At 45.9% G+C, this 21,115-nt stretch overlaps 1 protein-coding gene across 3 annotated transcripts in view; it reads left to right on the top strand.

Moving 5' to 3' along the window:
- The window catches only part of CLDN16 (claudin 16), a 104,005-nt gene extending 84,650 nt beyond the window's left edge, over positions 1–19,355 (top strand). For all 3 annotated transcript variants that reach the window (XM_051991646.1, XM_051991645.1, XM_051991644.1), the window contains 4 exons: positions 4,191–4,293; positions 6,579–6,743; positions 9,147–9,338; positions 18,115–19,355. In XM_051991646.1, coding sequence (XP_051847606.1) covers positions 4,191–4,293; positions 6,579–6,743; positions 9,147–9,338; positions 18,115–18,248 — 594 coding nt within the window. In that variant the 3' untranslated portion in view covers positions 18,249–19,355. The remainder of the gene's footprint in view (positions 1–4,190; positions 4,294–6,578; positions 6,744–9,146; positions 9,339–18,114) is intronic.
- Positions 19,356–21,115: the final 1,760 nt, after the last annotated feature.

Genomic DNA, 21,115 nt, shown 5'->3' with positions numbered 1-21,115 from the left:
GAGTCTGCCTTCCCTGTCAGGGAACCGACTCAGGCTGAATGGAGATGACCCTCTCTGTCACAGCAGGCAGTTAGGAGATGACCGTGTCATTCTCACAAATGCGGTTTTAACCTGGGATCCGCCGTGATAGATTTTTGGAAATCTGTGATTTTATTCTTTTTGTGGTTGTTGTTGTTGTTGTTTTTGCGAGGCAATTGGGCTTAAGTGACTTGCCCAGGGTCACACAGCCAGGACGTGTTAAGTGTCTGAGACCAGATTTGAACTCAGGTCCTCCTGACTTCAGGCCTGGTGCTCACACGGCAACCTGGAAATACTGCTTGGTCATCTGAGGACTTCCCCCTCCAAGGAGGTGCCTTGAAAAGGTCCACCCTAGTCGTAGAGTTTGAAGAGGTCCATTGTTCTTTTCCTCCCCAAAGGCTCCTTCTCCAAGCCCAAGATCTCGGCTGATAACTGACAGCCGTTCCCCGGGCAGCCTCCCTCCCCCTTTCCCCGAACATGATAGGGGCTTTTCACCTTGTCTTCCCTGCACAAAGGCACCTTTGAGGGTGTCTCTCCTAAGTGGCCCATTAACAGGGCCCGGCTTAATTACGGCCCCTGTTCTCACGTACCGAATGAGGCCGAATACCAGAGTCAGTGGCCGGCGGTGCCCCCGGCGTTAATGCCTAACGGAGTGGGGCTCCCTTTGGCCTCTAATGAGCTCATTGCCGGTCTAAGTATGCTCATTGCGGGTAAATGATCAATAGCCTCGACAGCGGCCGCACCTGGGCCCGCTGCAGGCCGGCCGGACATTCTTTCAGCCGGGCTCGGCGCCTGCTGGGATTGGGGGCCGCCTTACACGGAACCTGCCTCATACAGGAAGAGGCGCGGGGGGCGGGAGCAGGTGGAGCGGAACGGCACCCACCTGCACCGGCCCTGGTCCCCGTCCCTGGTCCCCGTCCCAATGAGCCTCACCCCAGCTTGTCAGAAGTAGCACGAGAGGAAAATGGACTTACCCAGTGGGGAGTGAACATAGGCGGGCTTAGGGCCGCCGCTCCTGGGAGCTCCCTGGGAAACTTTTAAAGAGTCACATCTGCCTTAGTCCACCTTCAGCACCACAACCTTTTAACCACCAGCTGCCTCTGCAGCTTAAACCAAACCGTGGAAGTTCTTCCTGGCAGCGATAACTACATTTTTTTTTTCACTAAATCCTGTGCCTGGGACATAATAAGTATTTTTGCTCCTTGAGGCAATTGGGATTAAGTGACTTACCCAGGATCCCACAGCCAGGAAGTGTTAAGTGTCTGAGACTAGATTTGAACTCAGGGCCTCCCGACTTCAGGGCTGGTGCCCTATCCACTGCACCCCCAGCTGCCCCAACATAGTAAGGTACTTTTAAAGTGTTGATTGGCCATAATCCAAGTTCCTTCCAAACTCTAATGGCTAAAGGTGGCCGTATCCTTGAGAACTGGGGAATTAAGGTGTTGAGACCTACATTTCAAAACTGAGATGAACCTTGCCCATCCAGAACCCCTCAGTTTTGCTATAGTGCACAAGCTTCATTTCCCTTGTTAGATTGTTGGTGTTTTTCCAAAGCAGAGTAAGTATTGGATACTTTTGCCAGGTATCTAGTAAGTGCTTAATAAATGCTGATTGACTGGGCAACTTTTCTGGTTCCTTGGGTCAGAATGCCCTCACCTGGCTCTTCCACTCAAGTCTTTGGTTTTTTATCAAGACCTAGTGACTATGCACAACATTCAATAGTTTAAACCATGAAGCCTGTCTCCCAGTTTGTAATGCAGACATTATTGACTAGCAAGTCATTTAGCCCCGTTTGCCTCAGTCCCTCATCTATTAAATGAGCGGGACAAGGAACGGCATCTTTCCTAAAAAAACAACAAAAAAACCCAAAAAAACAAAAAAAACAAAAAAAACAAAAATGGAATTATGGACAGTCAGGCAAGTAGCTCTTCCCCTCAAGCCTTTGGTTTCCAGCAAGACCCAGGGTTTGTTCAGAGCATTCAACAGTTTAAACTTTGAAAACATTATTTACTAGCAAGTCATTTAGCCCCGTTTGCCTCAGTCCCTCATCTGTTAAATGGACTGGACAAGGAATGGAAACTCACTTCATTATCTCTACTAAGAAAACCCCCAAATAGAGTCATGGACGGTCAGGCAAGTAGTTCTTGCTCAAGCCTTTGGTTTCCAGCAAGACCCAGGAATTGTAAGAACGTCCAACAGTTTAAACCATGAAGCCTGTCTCCTAGTTTGTAATGCAGACATTATTTACTAGCAAGTCATTTAGCCCCGTTTGCCTCAGTCCCTCATCTGTTAAATGAGCTGGACAAGCAATGGCACCTCACTCCATTATCTCTGCTAAGAGAACCCCGAATGGAGTCCCGGACTGTCAGGCATAACAGAACAATAACAACAGCACTGATGCAGGTTGAGCTGGTCACCCGATATTTATTGAGCACTGCGGCAAGCGCCGTACTACATGCTGAGGATACAAACAAAGGTCCAAAGCCAGTCCCTAGCTTATCCCTATGACTCTGTCTTGAGGGCAATGTCCCTTTTAACCCGTTTCATCCAAATAGACTTGGGAATGAGCACCCGTGACCTTAGATGGGCTGAGCTCACAGACAGGGGCTGGCCAAATGTCATCCTAGACACATCACATGCTGTTGTGCTTCTCGCGACCTATCGTTGGCCAGGATTCCCGCTGAATGCTGACGGGAGCCCCGTTTATGCGTTCTTGGATATAATTTCTTTTTTAAGGGTTCGTGTTTCCACATCTCATCCCCAAGTCCTCAGCCCAAGCTTTCTCCCTTAACTTCTCCCATTGACCCAGCTCCCTACTTTAATAGTCCATTGAAACAATATCCGCATTTTTCATTCCCCGAGATCATTTTTTTTTTTTTTTTGGTTTAAACCCGACTAAAGCTATTCCCGGATTTCCAAGGTAATAAGAAGCACTAATTGAAGCAGAAGGAACAAAAATATTAACCTTGCTCAATATGCATGAGCTCTCCCAAGAATACTCCAAACTATTTTCTTTTGGCATGTTTACAATTCTGAGAAATCTACCGTGACTTTCAGCTTATGGATAAATTATGAAAAGTCTCAGGGCTTCGGTGCCTTTTAGCGCTAAGTAGTTGGTTAGGATCCTGGGCACGGCCTTTCCAAGGTAAAGTGGTTTGCAGCTGTCAGCCCGGCAGAAATTAATGTTCCATTTGTCTCTCGCCCTCATCCCAGCTGCAGCATCGGTAATCTTGCTAAGGATCAAGGAAGGGGTGAGCCCTGAGCTCCTCAGAGCTGGAATACTGGTAGCCCTCTCTGCTGCTCTGTTCTGGTCAGGGCTCGGAGCAAGATAAACATTTGGCCATTTACATTAAGTCCGGGAACATTTAGTAAGTACCTACTCTGCGCGCTGAGAGTTGGAGCCCCAAAGACATATTCAGGAGGCTTTAAATCCAGCAAGAGCCTTCTATCCTCTTAGGAAGATCTACCAGGTCCATTAATACTCACAAAACTTATACAAAATATAGCGGGAAATGATTTCTAGAACAGGGAACGCTGACAAGAGGCATGCTGGGATAGGATCAAGACCTTTGTACATGATAGTCCCTGAGCTGAGCTGGTGGGATTCTAACAAAGGACAGAGGGAGAGTATTCAGTATCTGAATCTGAGAATGTGATATGTTCATATGTATATTTATACGATATTCATCCTCGATATTCTTCATGTGACAGTACATGATGTTTTCCATAGGATTTAGGACAGATTTGAAGCCCAGTGGATTCTCACAGCAGCAGAAGGGATTATCCATCGCTGTGTCCATTTTCCAGATGTTGGGAATGGGAAGCCCGAGAGGGGAAATGGATTTCTTCCAGATAAACCAGCATTCGGGACTGAGGTAGACGCGGCTACCTCGCTCCCTGGGCCCTGTTTTCTAGCTGCTCCCCTCATGACGAGCATCATTAAGAATCAGGAAGTGAGCGCACTTCCTCATGGCACAAACATTTATTGATTGACCAGAGTGCTTCAGGGGAGAGCCGGTGAGTTCCAGCTTGGGAAGGAACAGAATTCAGAGCACGTTTCTGAGCAGTTCCTTCTGTTATCTGAAGCCCAGCGGCCCAGGCCTGCCTTTGATCCAGAGTAACTGTTGTGTGTCCGTGGAGCGGCTTTCACACGGTGCCTTCTTTGCATCTAGGTGAGCACCAAGTGCCGGGGCCTCTGGTGGGAGTGCGTCACCAACGCTTTCGACGGCATCCGAACGTGTGACGAGTACGACTCTATCCTGGCAGAGCATCCCTGTACGTATGTGTGCCTTCCTCTCCTTCCCTGCGGCCCAGGACCGGAGCCCCCGCCCGGCCTCCGAGGCCTGGATTTTGGGAAGTGGTCTTGAAACGTATCGGCTGCAGTTTCTCCCCGTCCTGCTTTACGCACAGTCCTGTCGAATTAAAAATGTCCGTTTTGAACGTTCGGACCAATGGGGGTTTCAGAATGAATTACACCCACATATCTATGCGTGTATAAATGCATATTATTCCATTGTGGGATGGAGAATGAGTAATTGGGGGCAGCTAGAGGGCTCAGTGGAGGGAGAACTGGTTCTGAAGTCAGGAGGACCTGAGTTCAAATCTAACCTCAGATACTTAGTAGTTACTAGCTGTGTGACCTTGAGCAAATAATTCCCATTGTCTCAGGAAAAAAAAAAAAAAAAGAATGAACACTAGGACCACTGTTTAAGAGATTCCCATCGGAGCAAAAGTTCTTATTTCCTCCTTGAGAAGTCTTGTTGCCAAAAAGAACTTTCTTACTACTCTTCCTTCCCCTCTAAAAAACAAAAACAAAAACAAAAGAAACAAAAAACGAATAAACAACAACAACAAAAGAAATAACAGAAACGGGCATCACATGCTAAACAAACCCTCCAACTTGGAAATGCTGGCTCTAAAGGCTATAAAAAGGCGCATCCAGCCTGATAGTCGGGTTTTCCCAAGCTGGGTCTGTGAGAAGGTTCCCCCTGTAGCAGAAGGAAAGTATCACCCGAAAAGAGCCGCCTCTCAGTCCTCCCTCTCTCCACTTTGGGGAGAATCCAGTTCAGTTCAGCCACCAAACAAAATGAGAATGTCCCGAAGAGTGGGCCCATCCCCCTTGTGGTTCTGGTCCCCGCTGGCCCAGTGGCTTCCAAGCAACGGCAGAAAAAGCAAAGCTCTGGCTCTTTCCCCAAAAGTTGTTTTTGGGGAAGAGCAGCAACCCTTCAAGGTAACTCAGAGAGCTTTCGCTGCCGCCATTTTAGAGTTATGTTTAACAGAATTCAGGAAGCCCATTCGTCTCCTCACTTGGCGGGAGAGTTATGTCTCAGGGCGCGCTGCATCTGCCTCCTAATGAGGCCGCATAATTCAGCGGGGATGAAAATGAGCCCGAGACGGACCCTCAGCGCCATCCCTCAGCGTGGAGAAGGGAAGGAGAGGTGGGCAATCCCACCCATGAGGTATTCTCCTAAGCACGTTCTCTGCAGATGACTTTTTCTTGGGCTACGATTTACTTTAATCTCAATAAAAAGAAATTGAGGTTAAACACTAGTCCATAATTTCACCCGACTCTTGGGGAATTATGGTATGGAAAGAAACTTGGACTCAGGAATCAGGATTCAGTGATTTAGACTCATTCTTTAGGAAGTGAAGAAAGGAGGAAAAACTGTTTTTGGAGCTTTGTGTTTTGGGACCCTGCTGCTGTCTGTGCCGAATGGAGTCTGCCCTCAGACTGATGGGCAGGTCCACTAGCTTGCTGAGCTGAGTACCAGTGTCCCTGCTCCCTGTATGTCAGGGTCCATGCCCTCTGACTGCCAGGATCCCTGCCCTCTGCATGCCAGCTCTGCCCTCTGAATGCCAGGGTCCTTGCCCTCTGACTGCCAGGATCCCTGCCCTCTGCATGCCAGCTCTGCCCTCTGATGGCCAGGATCCCTGCCCTCTGCAGTCCAGTATCCAAGATCCAGGCCCTCTCTGTGCCAAGGTCCATGACCTGTGTGTGCCAGGCTATAGGCCCTTTGTAAACCAGGGTCCCTATCCTCTGCATGCCAGCTCTGCCCTCTGAATGCCAGGGTCCTTGCCCTCTGACAGCCAGGATCCCTGCCCTCTGCAGTCTAGTATCCAAGATCCAGGCCCTCTCTGTGCCAAGGTCCATGCCCTGTGTGTGCCAGGCTATAGGCCCTTTGTAAACCAGGGTCCCTATCCTCTGCATGCCAGCACTGCCCTCTGAATGCCAGGATCCTTGCCCTCTGACTGCCAGGATCCCTCTTCTCTCAGTATCAGAGTCAATGCCCTCTGTTGCCAGACTCCATCCCCTCTATGTGCCAGGGCCCTTGCTCTCTGTGTGCCAGGGTCCCAGCCCTCTGTGTGCCAGGGTCCTTGCCCTCTGTGTGCCAGGGCCCTTGCCCTCTGTGTGCCAGAGTCCCGGCCCTCTGTGTGCCAGGGTCCAGGCCCTCTGCCCAGGCCCCAAGAGAGCCTGATTCAGTCCAGGGCTTTTAGGGAAATGTGGGCAGCCCGGGGTGCCCAGCTGTGTCCCACGGTGACCCCCTGCCCTCTTCTTCCAGTGAAGCTGGTGGTGACGCGGGCACTGATGATCACGGCAAACCTCCTGGCCGCCCTCGGGTTCCTCTCTCTGCTGCTGGGGCTGCACTGTGTGAAATTCCTCCCCAACGAGCCTCTCATCAAGTTCCGGATCTGCTTTGTGGCCGGAATCTTGCTGGTGATAGCAGGTACTGGGGGGAAGGGGAGAGGGGGGAGCAATGACCCAACGATGGGAGAATCTGGGTCTCTGGCAGGAGTTATCCGCTCCAACTCCCTCATTTTACAGAGGGGGAAACTGAGGCCCAGGCAGGTGGAATGATTGCTGTCATCCAGTGGTGGAGCGAGGCTCTTGGATTCTGACAGCAGAATTCTTTCCAGCTCACCAAGCTGCCTCTCTCTCTAAATTGAGCTGCTTTTGAGGGAACAAAAGCCCCCAGTGCATGGGGTGCAGTGACTCTGAGAATGGTACGCCACATTCAGAGGCCGCTTCCTTGCAGGGAGACCCCGATGCCAACCTGAAGATCCCCCCCCTTCCCGTCCCATCCACAAACCTTCCAGAGATGTAAATAGCCAGGGGGCCTCCAGGGAAGGGGGGTTCCAGAGCTCCAGGACACACTTCCAGAGGGGAAATTGTTTGTTTATTGGCTGGGGGATGGGGGCCCATTCTCCCGAGGACCCACCTGGCTCACCTCAGAGACATCCATAACCAAGATGGCCTGAGGGGGGTGACTTTTGTGGCACAGGGAGGCTCAAAACCCATCTAAGCTCCAGGGTGACTCTGGAGTGAGCAGCCACCCCCAGGAAAACCATGGCTGCAATGAAGGAAGATACTGTGCTAAATGCTGGAGGATGTTAAAAAATAAAAGCTGAAAGCTTCAAAAAGCTCAAATCTATAAATGCAAAACTGGTTTTATAAAGGAAAAAAAACTCATAGATTACAGGGTTAGAGATGAAAAGGACCTGTAGAGGAAACTGAGGAACAGAGAAGTTAAGTGACCTGCCCAATGTCCGTGCAAAGTCAAGTGGAAAAGCCAGGAATCAAATGCAGGTCTTTTAGTCCACAGCTAGACGTGTTTCCATCCTGTGATGCCGTCTCCAAGGAGACCACAGTGGATGCTCTCTCCTCACATGGCAGAAGAGAAAAAAAAAAAAAAAAAAGACAAAACTGTGGGAAAAAGGACCTTTCTGTGGCCCACTAGGTATTGGGAAGGTACAAACAGCTGTGAGAGCTCCTTTTCCACCCCAAGCTTGACCTGACAAATCACATCCCCTCTCTCACGGGGGCAAGGGAGGCGTAAGAAAAAACAGAATTTTAGACCCGACCATGTGAATAAAACATTTTATTTCAGAAAGCACATGGGTCAATTTGACCTTAATTTGTTATTCAGTGTGAGGGCAGAAAATAAGCATTTTAACAGCCGTGGGATTCGTTTTTTTCTCTCTTTTTAGAGAAACTGGAGAATGCAGAATGAGAGGTTTAGAGTGGAAAGAAGGCTATATTTGTGTGCTAGGAAACTTGCTTAATTTGTTATTTATTAATTATTATTTTATTATATATAATATACATATATTTATATATATATACATATATTTATTATTTATTATTATTTTATTATATATAATATACATATATTTATCACACATATATTTATTACTATTTTATTATATATAATTTACATAGATTTATATATATACATATATATTTATTTATTATTATTTTATTATATATAATATACATATATTTATGCACACATATATTTATTATTATTTTATTATATATAATATACATATATTTATATATACACATATTTATTATTATTTTATTATATATAATTTACATAGATTTATTTATATATACACATATATTTATTTATTATTATTTTATTATATATAGTATACATATATTTATTATCTCATTTGCCTTCAGTGAAATACTCACTTTACCCAAAATGGATATTCTGTATAATATAAATATATTTATTATATATAATATACATATATTTATTATCTCATTTGCCTTCGGTGAAATACTCACTTTACCCAAAATGGATATTCTGTATAATAGAAATATATTATGTGTGTTATATTATTTGCTTATTATTTTATTTGTTAGCCAATAATGAGAAATGACACCTGGATATTTTCAAGATGCTTTGAAAACAGTATCTTGGGGGAGCCTCCTAACAATCCCAGAAGGCAGGTGCTATAGTGTGTATAAATAAGGCATCCACCCACAGAGAAGTCAGAGGACCTGTCCAGGATAAATAGACAATCAGTTGAAGAGACCCCATTGGAGTAGGGGCTTCTTCCTGACCCTAACCCTGGAACATGGCGGAGGCGATGGCCGCAGTGGGAGGCCGTCCTCCACGTGGATTTCCTTATTTATTCCGAGTGGGGGAAAGGCTGCGTTCCAGGGATGCAACGAGAAAAAAGCAGCATCCGGAGCTCCTCGGGGCCTTCGGGAGGGAGCCCCCTCCCCCAGAGCAGACAGAGGCCCCCAGGCTGTATTAGGCCCCCCGAGGACCCCTGCAGCCAAGCCCCCAGGCTCTGGCCCCTTCCGGCCAGCCTCTGAGCGTCCCCTTGTGTTTCAGGAGTCCCCGGGATTGTCGGCTCCGTGTGGTACGCCGTCGACGTCTACGTGGAACGCACCTCCCTGGTCCTGCACAACATATTTCTGGGCATCCAGTACAAGTTCGGCTGGTCGTGCTGGCTCGGGATGGCCGGGGCCCTGGGCTGCCTCTTGGCCGGGGCCGTCCTTACTTGCTGCCTTTATCTCTTTAAAGGTAAATAATGTAGCTATCACTTACACATCCTAGGGCCTCTCAGGGACCTTCCTCCACGCTGCCCCTTTATGGCTTTCCATGCTCAGGTGACCCTCAGTTTCCATTGTATTGTGTAGGTGCAGAGTTCTTTGCGTGTTGCGTCCCCCCATTAGAATAAGAGCCTCGTTCCTGCCTTGCTTCGTGAGCCGTGCTCACATGCTTAAACATGCAAGACATGCTTGTTAGTTGTCCAACTGACCCTTAACCCCAAACTTGGGGGACAGCTGGAACTAAAACTCATTTTCTTTTATCCTATAAAAGATCCATCTGGCTGCATTCAGAACAGAAACCTTTTTTTTTTCCTGATTTATATGCTAGGTCCATATAGAACCCCAGTAAATATCCATGCAGTAAATATTAATTAAAGCCCACTCACATGCAGGCAATATTCTGGGCCTTTGCTGTACCTGAATCTCAGTATATCAATAAGCATTTTCCAAGCGCCTCATATATGCTGGCCACCGGCAAGGACAGGAAGCAGAGAGATAAAAGTGACCAGTCTGCCCTCGAAGAGCTTCCTTGCCTTGGATGGGGGAGACGTCATCACGTATGTGTTTAAAGACACAAAGAAGATTTAAATTGTACATAAGTACAAAGAAATGGGGAAGGGAAGAGAGGGACGGGATGGTCGGCAAAGACTTGATGCAGAAGGGACTTTCTGAGAAGAATCCTGAAGGGACCAGGAATTCTAAGGGATGGAGACGATGCTTGAGTGCATTATGGGCACGGGGGCAACCAGTGCAGAGATGTGGCCACAGTACAGAAGGAGAACCCATTTAGATGGACCATACAGATCAATAAAGAGAATAACCTATAATAAGGTTCAGACAAGCTGGGGAAAGGCTTTAAATATTACCCAGAGAGGCTTATGTTTGAGATTCGAGGCCGTGCTGGAATTTATTCATTCATTCATTTTATTAAATTGAATTAAAAGCCCCAAATTGGGTGGTCCAGGCTGAAGAATATGGAGGAAGGAAACAGTTCAGGAAGAATTAAGAAAGGGATTATAGCTTTATCACACTGATGGTGAGAAACTTCCTGGCCACCTCTTATTGTCTTTTTTTCCGAGATTGCTTCCAATTTATCCTATCTATGTTTTGATTGTTGTCTCCCCCATTAGACTGTGAGTTCTTTGAGACTGGGAACTGTATATCTTTTTCTACACATGCAAACAAATATGTGTGTGCATATTTATGTATAAATATATACACATATGTGTGTGTGTGTGTCTTTTTTTGTATTCCCAGTGCTTAGCATAGAACTAGACACATATTAGGTGCTTAATAAGTGCTTATTGACTTGACTTCATGGAAAGGAAAAATTAAAATTATGAAGCATCAAGGAAAAATAACTAATAGTCAAGATTCACTCATTGTCAGCAAACATTTAATGGCTTCCTATTCCATGGGGTGCTAAGCAATGTCATGAATGAATGGTTAAGAAATCCTCTCCTCTGCCTCCAAAGATTTAGTGTCAGTAATCATAATTGCCATTTACAAAGCTCTTTATTGTTTTCAAAGGGCTTCCCATGATTATTTCATTTGAATCTCTCTGTAAGCTGTGGAGCTTGTTCTCCAGGTATTATTACTCCCACTGTACAGATAAGGAATTGAGGCTCTGAGATTTGATGTTACCTGCCTAAAAGGGCATAAACATCGAGGTCACGGATGTATGAATCACAGCATCCTTGACCGAGAAGGAGAGAGTCCTTGGAGCTTGTCCAGTTCCCTTCCTCATTTTCCAGCCAGGGAAACTGAGACGCAGAAAAAAATAAATGTCTTATTCAAGGTCACACATTCAGTGAGGAGCAGGTCTCCTGCATCCAAAGCCCTTCTCCTGTTCTTTTCCAAAAGTTCCTTCACTTGCACAATTGTGCCTTTTGTATGAGATAAGATAACGTATGCAAATAACTCCAGATCAATGCAAAATAGTGTAAGTAATTGCTATTTCATGCAATCGCAAGAGTAAAAAATATTGTTGGACAGAATGTACGCTGTGAAAAGTGGGAAATAAAAATAGAAAACGGGCTCTTGCCGTATGGAAAGGGATCTTCAGCATTACGCTGGCCGAGATTGGATCCAGTAGGCGACCGGGAAACATCGAGGGTTTTTTGGCGATGATGCGACATTAGAGATATATAATCAGGACATTATTTCAGCAGCAATATATATTATGAAATGGAAGCAGTGAGACTAGTTAGGAGACGATTGTAATAGTTAGCCAAGAAACAATGAAGACCTTAAATAGGGTAGTGCTGGAGAAATGAGAAGAATCCGAGAATCCTAGACCTTGGAGAACATCTCATGGGACCACTCTACTTTGAGCAGATGAGGAAGATGAGCTCTAGGAAGCTTAAAGGTCCCACAGGGGATAACAGCAGGATTTGGACCCAAGTCTTCGGGATTTAACCCCACTGCTCTTTTTCGTGTCCCGTGATAGAAACAGGTGATGGTGGGAATTTGTTAGATTAGGAAATGGGAAGAGGAAAGAGACCAGGATGAAGATGGGCGACTCCATTAGTGAACTCCCAGAAGTAAGAAAGTAAGCACATTTTGGAGAAAAAAAATAGCAGTTTGGAGTTTTTAATATGGCAAATTGGTGGTGTTCACAGGAAATTCAGGAGAAGCTGTTCAAAAGAAAATTGAAAATAAGAGCTCTGGAAATTGGATAGAAATTGGGTCTAAAGATATAGGTTTGTTAAATTTCTACCTAGTATTTCTATTTGAAGCCATGGCAATGGTTGAGAAAATCAAGGATGGAAATAAGGAACAAAGAAAGGAAGAAAGAGAAAAAAACCTAGATTCAGACTCTGGAAAAAGCCAAAATTTAAGGAAAGACAAAGAAAGAAGGGCCTTGAAGGAAACTGAAGAAGCATGTCTAAAGTGATGGGAAGAAAGCCAGGAGAGGGGAGTATTGCAGGGAATTTTAAGAGAGAATGAAACAAGGAGGGATGCGAACTGAAGAAATAGCTTTGGTGTTTGGCTGTCGCTGGTGATGTTAGAAAGAGACTGTAGGGGAGACAGGGAGAAGAACCAGCCATATTGTTGAAGGTTGACGACTCTTTGGAGACCCTTTGGGGTTAAAATAAGGAGAAGGGGAGATGGCATTTCTATAGCAGAGCAGGACCAAGGGAATGTTGTCTCAGAAGCAGAGGTGCTTGAGAATATTGTTTAAGCCAGAGAAAAAAACATAGGAACAATAGAAGGATTTGAAGAGAAAAGAAGTGAAGTGAAATGACAGAAAATATATATTAAAGAAACCAAAAAATACAAATTATAAATATATATATAAATGTATTATGTATTTAACAAACAAAACAAATAAACAAACCAGTGACAGCTTCCCAGCCCCCTTAGGAAGAGAAGGGGAGTGCTGAAAGACCTGGCAAGCTTCCAGTCAATCTGAGATATAGACTCAATCACTGACCAACTCTCAGCTGGTGCTTTAGGCACCGGGACCTTGGGGACAAGTGTGACCAAAAGCACAGGAGGCAGACGAGGAAATCCATGCAAGAAAAGGCTGCTACTTCCTTTCCTTGGGCATGTGGATGAGAAAAAAACCTGTGGCTCTCCCTGAGGGCTGCCATTGTGTCATCGCCTTGTAAGAAAGGCCCCGTGTGACTCCTGACCTCTGTCTGGTCCCTCTTTATTGCCGGGATATTGGCTGGTTTGGGTGAGCACTAAAACCATTCTGTTAGTCCCTGTACCCAAGGACCTTGACTTGATTGCAGCCTCTCCCGGCGTGGAAAGGTCGCTTCGCTTCTCAGTGACATAGCCACGTTTGTGGTGTTCTTCTGGCCGCCATGTCAGCAACTCTTTCCCCTTGATCAGGTTTAAGCGATGAATGAAGAACATTCAATAAAGGTAATATTCGCGGCATGGGGCTAAGGGCTGAGAAGACAAACACAAAAGATAAGGTGGTCCCTCCTGCCCGGGGGAGAAAAGGGGGAGAGAGCCCATCAGGGGTATGGACAGTAGCACGAGAAGGGAGTTGGGGGCCGAAAGTCACAAAGCTGATGAGTGGAATAATCAAACAGCAAATTAACTCGCCTTTCCAGAAGAAATGGCAACGCTGCTTTCCTTAGCGTTCTCACAGCGAGAAGCAGAAAGGGAAAGAGGCAGCCATACAAAGTGGCCGGACAGGAAACCGTTAGGGACGGGGAGTTGAGTGCTGACGGGATGGCAGGGCCATGACCGGTGTCGAGTCCCCCACAATGAGGCGGACTAAGGCGGATGTCAGCCCTGATGCCTTTTAAATCTCTATTCACCCTTGGGCTTGTCCCACTTACTCTAGCTTGCTCTTGTCCAAGCAGGTCTGGGTTCCCAGTGAGAAGCCATGTCACCTGGTGGTAATAGCCAGCTTCAGTCATGGTCCTATAGGTAGGTCTGCTAGGGAGAAAAATGCCCCCCTCCTCTCACAGCTCCAACTCTTGACCCCTCCCCACCACTACCTCTCCAGTTTACACAACTGGCCAATCACGATGTAACACATCACACTGGGCAGGTATAGATATTACCCAGCAAGTGTTCTATTTGCCCAAATATCTTCCCACAATAATATCATTTATAGATTTAAAATTCATAATTTATTTCATGATAATAATTGTCACGGGGTAGTTAGTGACACATTTGGTAGAGAGCTGAGCCTAGAGTAAGGAAGACTCAAAAAATTCGGTGTCTAACACTTAGCTGTGGGACCTTCGGTGAGTCACTTCCCCTGTTTACCTCCGTTTCCTCACCTGTAAATGAGCTGGAGAAAGAAATGGCCAAACCCTCCGGTGTCTCTGCTCAGAGAGCCCAAGGGGATCATGGGGAGTTAGACGGGACAACCACTGAGCGACAATGATGAAAACTGGCATGCATTAACGTGATGCATAAACACCAAATATAGCACAATTCATGCGCAAACCTCGGTCACGCCTTCCACTGGTGCCCTCAGTCACACCTTCCACCAGTGCCCTCTGTCACTCGGTCCCGCCTTCCGCCGGTGCCCTCAGTCACATCTTCCGCCAGTGCCCTCGGTCCCGCCTCCCGCCGGTGCCCTCGGTCACTCGGTCACGACTCCCGCCAGTGCCCTCGGTCACATCTTCCACCAGTGCCCTCGGTCACTCGGTCCTGCCTCCCACTGGTGCCCTCGGTCCCTCGGTCACTCGGTCCCGCCTCCCACTGGTGCCTCGGTCACTTGGTCACATCTTCCACCAGTGCCCTCGGTCCCTCGGTCACTCGGTCCCTCGGTCACTCGGTCCCGCCTCCCGCCAGTGCCCTCGGTCACTCGGTCCCGCCTCCCGCCGGTGCCCTCGGTGTCCGATGGGAAGACAGGGCGCACACACCGGGCAGCTTTCTCAGGCAAAGATCCAAGTTTGGGGAAGTCCCACCTCTGGGGGGCAGCTCTCTCCGCTGCTGCTTGTCTGCTCTTCCCATCGCGCGTCCCCTGGACATCTTCCATTCTCCAGCACGTGTTCACAAGCCTTTCTCAACTTAATTATCACCTGGAAAAGGCACTGGGAAAGTGAGCATTGGCGGCGAATAGCAGTCTCCTGTAAGCCACCGAACACAGCCGTCAGTCCCCCAGTCAGCAAACATTAAGCCCCTACTGCATGCAGACTTCGGCTGGCTCTCTCCGGACTGACTAGGTAATTAAGCACCAGGACATTTCATTATTTCAGAAAGAATATGACACAAAGCAGAAAGCTTTTTCATTGTCACAATGGCAGCGCGCATTTAAGTTTGGCAAAACGCTTTCCCATTTGAGCCTCCCAAGAGCCTGCAGATGAGAAGGGGGCGGGGCTTAGGTGCCTGGGGCAGGGATGCACAACCCTCACCTGGCTAATTCTCAAGCCACAGGTACTGGCAGAGAGGGGCACATTGAGAGTGCTTTGCCTCTCTTCACCACGAGGGGGCATCAAAGAACACTACTTGTCAGACCATCAATCACTCCGTTTGAGACTGTCAGCTGATGGCTCTTTGGGGACCGTTGCTTCAGGATATTCTTTCTATACTTCGCTGTATCTTTAATCTTCATCCCAGATTCTTCTTACCCAGCTTCCTGCCTGTTTCTGGCAGGGGCCAGAGCTAGGGCGCCCTTGGAGATCCATTTTTCTTTTGAAAGCACAGTCCTCAGTTCCCTATATAATTGATAATCTTTTAGAAATCTTACCTCCATCCCAAATGTTTCTCTTTATGTGTCTCTCTCTTTCTATTGGTCTCTCTCACCACCTGTTTCTTTCTCTGTCTGTCTGACGCTCTTAGGTCGGTGACGTAGGAGTCACCATATGGTGACAAAGATGTTTGCTCTCAAACAGGATGGTATGATTTCCAGTCTTGCCTCAGACCCTCGCTGTGTGACACGCTCTGCCTCAGTTTACTCATTTGTCAAATTGTGGGGAAATCATAGCAGTACCTGCTAGAATCAGGAAGATACGATTTCAACTTTTATCTCAGACCCTCGCTGTGTGACACGCTCTGCCTCAGTTTACTCATTTGTCAAATGGTGGGGTAATCATAGCAGTACCTGCTAGAATCAAGAAGATATGATTTCCAGTCTTGCCTCACACACTAGTTGTGTGACCCTTTCTGCCTCGATTTACTCATTTGTCAAATGGTGGGGGGGTAATCACAGCAGTACCTGCTAGAATCAGGAAGATACGATTTCCACTTTTGCCTCAGACACTCTGTGTGACCCTCCCTGCTTTAGTTTACTCATTTGTCAGACGGCGGGGGGTAATAATAGCAGTATCTCCTAGAGTTTTTGAAAAGCTAAAATGAGATATTGGTAAAGTATTTTACAAACCTTAAAACACTATATAAATGCTGGTTCTAATTATTATTGTTTTAGAACAACACCAACTCCAACTCTAAAGTCTTCCCCCTGATCTTCCGACCCATTGTTTGATCCTTGATTTATTTCTCTTCAATCATGTTTTTCAAATAAAAAAAAAAGATTTTCCTCTTATTGTTTCCTTTAAATCATTAAGCTGCCTACATGCTATGAAGCATCATTCTATATCGCTGACAAGATTATTTGAAGACTTATTTGTGATCCACAATTTATGTACTTCCCAAAGCTGCTCAAATCCCCCCCTTTTTTAATCAAGCCATGATTCTCATTTTTGTTCCACTCCTTTCAGTTATTAAAATGTTTATCTAAAACATGAAAGTGGGTTACATCATTTAATAGGGGCTCTACCACTTTTTCTTTAATAAAAAAAAATACACGTCTCTAGAAGAAGTAGCAGTATTTTAAAGGAGTGGTATATTACTTTGCTCTGAGTGTGTTTCCTTTTGGGGGCAGAGTTTTGCCATGTCCAGTCTGGAGTGTAGAGAGGCAGCAGATTTCAGCGTAGAAAATGGTCACGCAAAGAGAAGGAAGCCGTGGAGCGCTGAGATCTTGGACACATGCGGGGCTCGCACTTAGCCTTAATAAGATCAAAGAACATCCTCCCTTGGAGACGGAAGATACGAATAAGTAAAGCTGTGGAAGATGGGCTCAAATTCATACATTTCCTGGCTATGTAACCTACAAAGTCACTTAAACTTTATCCGCCTCAGTTTCTATTTAATGAAGATAATAATAACACCTGCCTCCCAGGGCTGCTGTGAAGATTATTGAGATAATACTTAGAAAGTTCTTAGCATAGAGCCTGATATATAGTCAGCAGCATATAAATGCTAGTTCTTGTAACTTTCGGAGCAAGGACATGTATATTCAGGTTTTAATACATTGTTAGAATTATGAAGAGATCTGGAGAAGGCTGGATGTCTTGGGAACAGAGATGCCAGTTGGGAGTAGGGAGACCAAGCTAGAAAAGTCCATGGGAATAACCTGAGAACGTGATGGTATTTCCATCACTTGAGTATCGTCTTCCAGTCCAATATGGCATCTCCAACGTGGAACGAATGACAATCCCTTGATTGGTTAAAATCAATTTTGCCTTTTATTTTAAAGTCAACTATTCCATTTTTGACGAATGTACCAGAGAAAACAGCAAAAATATGATTTTTGATAATTATAACATTTAAAAACTCACCAAATTTGATTATGGTTAATAATAACTAATATTTTTAAACTATTATTTATATGTTACTTACTATGTGTCAGTCATTGGGCTGAGCACTTTATAAATATTATCTCATATTATATTCACAAGGACTCTGGGAGGTTGGGATTATTGTTATTATACAGATTTTTAAAGTTGAGGAAACTGAGGCAAATGGAGGTAAAGCGACCCAGCTAGAAAGTGTCTGAGACTGACTTTAAATGCAGGTCTGACTCCAGACTCAGTGCTCTGTCCATTGTGCCTCCTTGTGGTCCCAAATTATGCTCCTTACTTGTTCCGGCACGGTAGCCTGAGCGATACATAATTTGAATTAAATATCCAGGACTTACATAAGGTAAGAAGAGTCTTGGGCTTAGAGTGAGGAACCTTTGGATTCAAATCTTGCTTTTGACATTTACTATCTATGAGACTACAAGTAAATTCTTGAGCATCCGATGTCTCCCTAAGACTTATTATGTTTTAAATAACAAAGGAGCATCAGTCGGTACTGTGTACTCCATCCACCGGACCATACTTCCCTCATATACTGATTGGACGCCCTGGAACATGTAACAGCTCTGTTCTCCCTCCTTCAATTTGTCACATTTTCCAATAGAAAATAAAAGTGGCTCGTCTCATTTTCTTCTTTCTCCCTATTTATGTTGCGTTGTTTATTTTCACGTCGTTATTTTTTTTTTACAGATTTGGGCCCAGAGAGGAGCTACGCTTATTCCATAAGGAAGGCCTACTCACATGCCGGGGTCTCGATGGCTAAGTCCTACGTCCCCACTCGAACAGAGACTGCTAAAATGTATGCTGTGGATACAAGAGTGTGACTCTTCCTTCCCTCTGTGAGACTGCGCCCACCCACGACTCAAAACCCAGTCAATTTAATCAGCTCAATAAAGAGCCATCCAGTGAAGTGAAATTATTGTTCCATTTATGTGGTCAACTGAAAGGAATGATAAGGTCATTGGAAAGTTCGACCTAAAAGCCTTAAGTAATCCCTCTTATCTTTTCTTTTTTTTTAAATTCCATCCATTTCCTTTTTTCCCTTACATTTTCACTCCCTTTTTCATTAAAAAAAGAAGGAAAATCCACTTTAGCTTTCAGACCAAGTAGCCCTTAACTCTGACATGTTCTTGGAATTTGTCCATCGGCATGAGAGACGATGGTTTAGTGACATTAAACAGAACATCTTTTGAGGGAAGAAAGCAAAATAACCTCCCCCAAAAGAGCGGAGATTAAGATCTTAGCGACTAATGGGCTGCCTTCTTGCTCTTTTGCTCTTAGTTCCTGTTGGAGTCTCGGTTCTGTGAATCATACAATAACTATGAAAAGAGATAAATCAGGGCAGCAAATGCATGTCCACAGCTGTCCCCTTGCAGAGGAAAAGTGGGCAGCTGCATGAAGCTGCCATTGGTGGAAAAGTGAAGATGAGACACGTTCCCATCCACATGCTAGATGGGTGTTTGTGTTAGAAAAGGGCACGGCTCCCACTGATTTTAGGAATAATAGGCAGAGAAATAGGGTGTATTTATGCCCCTGCAGCTGTCTGAGAGAGTGCTAAGGACTTGAACCGAAGCATCCTGAGTAAGACACAGAGTTCAATCAACCTGGGGTTGTGCTAACCTGGCCCACTTTTCCTCGGGAGGAATGGCTGCTTGGATGGTCCTTCAACTGCAAGTCCCCGGGGGCTAGCAGAAATGAAATTGGCTGTTTCTGCTCTCTCAAAATGCACAACTATTCAGAGAAAAGTTCTATGTCTATGCAAAATATGCTGTTTTGGTAAAGTGCATGAAAGCTTAAAGTAATCAGATATTGTGGACTTGGTTGTATGCATATTGATGATAAAATCATGATGGATTTCCTCAGGAGGAATTGTGGCCGAATAGCAGCCAGAGGAACGGACGCTATGTCTAAAATAAACAAACCACACACGACATCTCTGTTTTCCCTTATGCTTTGCCATTCATGCAGTTTTGGGGATGTAAGGGGAGCACGCAGGTGGTACCTTGTGGGAGAGCCGTAAGTATAGGAGCTAGGAGGGACCTGAATGATCCGTGTCTACTCTCCCCCGCAGACTGGGTAGATGGGACCTATGGTCTCAGAAGAGGTTTGGGGATGTAAGGGGAGCACACAGGTGATACCTTGAGGGAGAGTTGTAAGTATAGGAACTAGGAGAGACCTGAATGATCCGTGTCTACTCTCCCACCCAGACTGAGTAGATGGGATCCTACGGTCTCAGAAGAGGTTTGAGGATGTAAGGGGAGCACGCAGGTGGTACCTTGAGGGAGAGTTGTAAGTATAGGAACTAGGAGAGACCTGAATGATCCATGTCTACTCTCCCCCCCAGACTGGGTAGATGGGACCTACGGTCTCAGAAGAGGTTTGGGGATATAAGGGGAGCTCGTAGGTGGTACCTTGAGGGACAACCATAAGTATGGGAGCTAGGAGGGACCTGAATGATCCATGTCTACTCTCCCCCCCAGACTGGGTAGATGGGACCCTATGGTCTCAGAAGAGGTTTGGGGATGTAAGGGGAGCTCGTAGGTGGTACTTTGAGGGAGAACCATAAGTATAGGAATTGGAGGGACCTGAATGATCCGTGTCTACTCTCCCCCCCAGACTGGGTAGATGGGACCTATGGTCTCAGAAGAGGTTTGGGGATGTAAGGGGAGCACGCAGGTGGTACCTTGAAGGAGAGTTGTAAGTATAGGAACTAGGAGAGACCTGAATGATCCATGTCTACTCTCCCCCCCAGACTGGGTAGATGGGATCCTGCAGTCTCAGAAGAGGTTTGGGGATGTAAGGGGAGCTCGTAGGTGGTACTTTGAGGGAGAACCATAAGTATAGGAATTGGAGGGACCTGGATGATCCGTGTCTACTCTCCCACCCAGACTGGGTAGATGGGACTCTATGGTCTCAAAAGCTGAAGTGAGAAGACCTAAGTCACGTAGTGGATGTGTAATAGAGCTAGAACAGGGTTAGCCTCCTCTGCCATCTACCTCCAAATAACTAACCTCAACAGAGGCTCTGGAAAACTAGAAATAAAAAGTCAAAATTGAATGTCAAGCAAATTAGAGTCCCAAGAAGTGCTTGAAGTGCAAGATGCAAGAGAACCTTTTGTAGGAAAGATCAAAGTGACCCTTTTGTATTACATATGAAAGGAGGACAGACTTCCAGGGGAACATGAGCAGCTTTTTTCTTGTCCTTTCTTAAAAGCCTCTTTTGTGTGTGTGTGTGGATGAGTGTGCCGGAGAGTGATGATGACTGCTGAAGAGGACAAATGATCTAGGGCATTTTCTCACTAAAAATGATTTTTAATAAACAACGTATTTTCTGATAGTTTTGCTTGCTGATTTTCTAGGTGAAATTGTTTTTCTCAAGCATCACATCTTAGTGGAGCCCAATGTGGGTGTGGGGCTGTGTCCATGCTACATGTAAGATGTACAAAACTGGGGAGGGGAAGGGGAACGTTTCCCTTTTATTCATCTACTCCACAGCCAATAAGAAGGCACGTTGCATTCTTACAATGCAAACCTCTGAGTGATGAATGGTATAGGAGCAATCATGGGTCTCCTAAGTGTTTTGTGAGGTTTGAGAACTCTGCATTGACTCCCCCAGTTCTTTGGCTTTGGTAGAATGGATCTTCTTAGGGGCTGAGTCACTCTCACCTTTCCTTAAGCATGGCTCAAGCTCT

Source organism: Antechinus flavipes, chromosome 3 (genome assembly GCF_016432865.1).
Source record: "Antechinus flavipes isolate AdamAnt ecotype Samford, QLD, Australia chromosome 3, AdamAnt_v2, whole genome shotgun sequence".
In the NCBI taxonomy this organism is placed as follows: Eukaryota; Metazoa; Chordata; class Mammalia; order Dasyuromorphia; family Dasyuridae; genus Antechinus; species Antechinus flavipes.
This window is presented reverse-complemented; position numbering and strand designations above follow the sequence as displayed.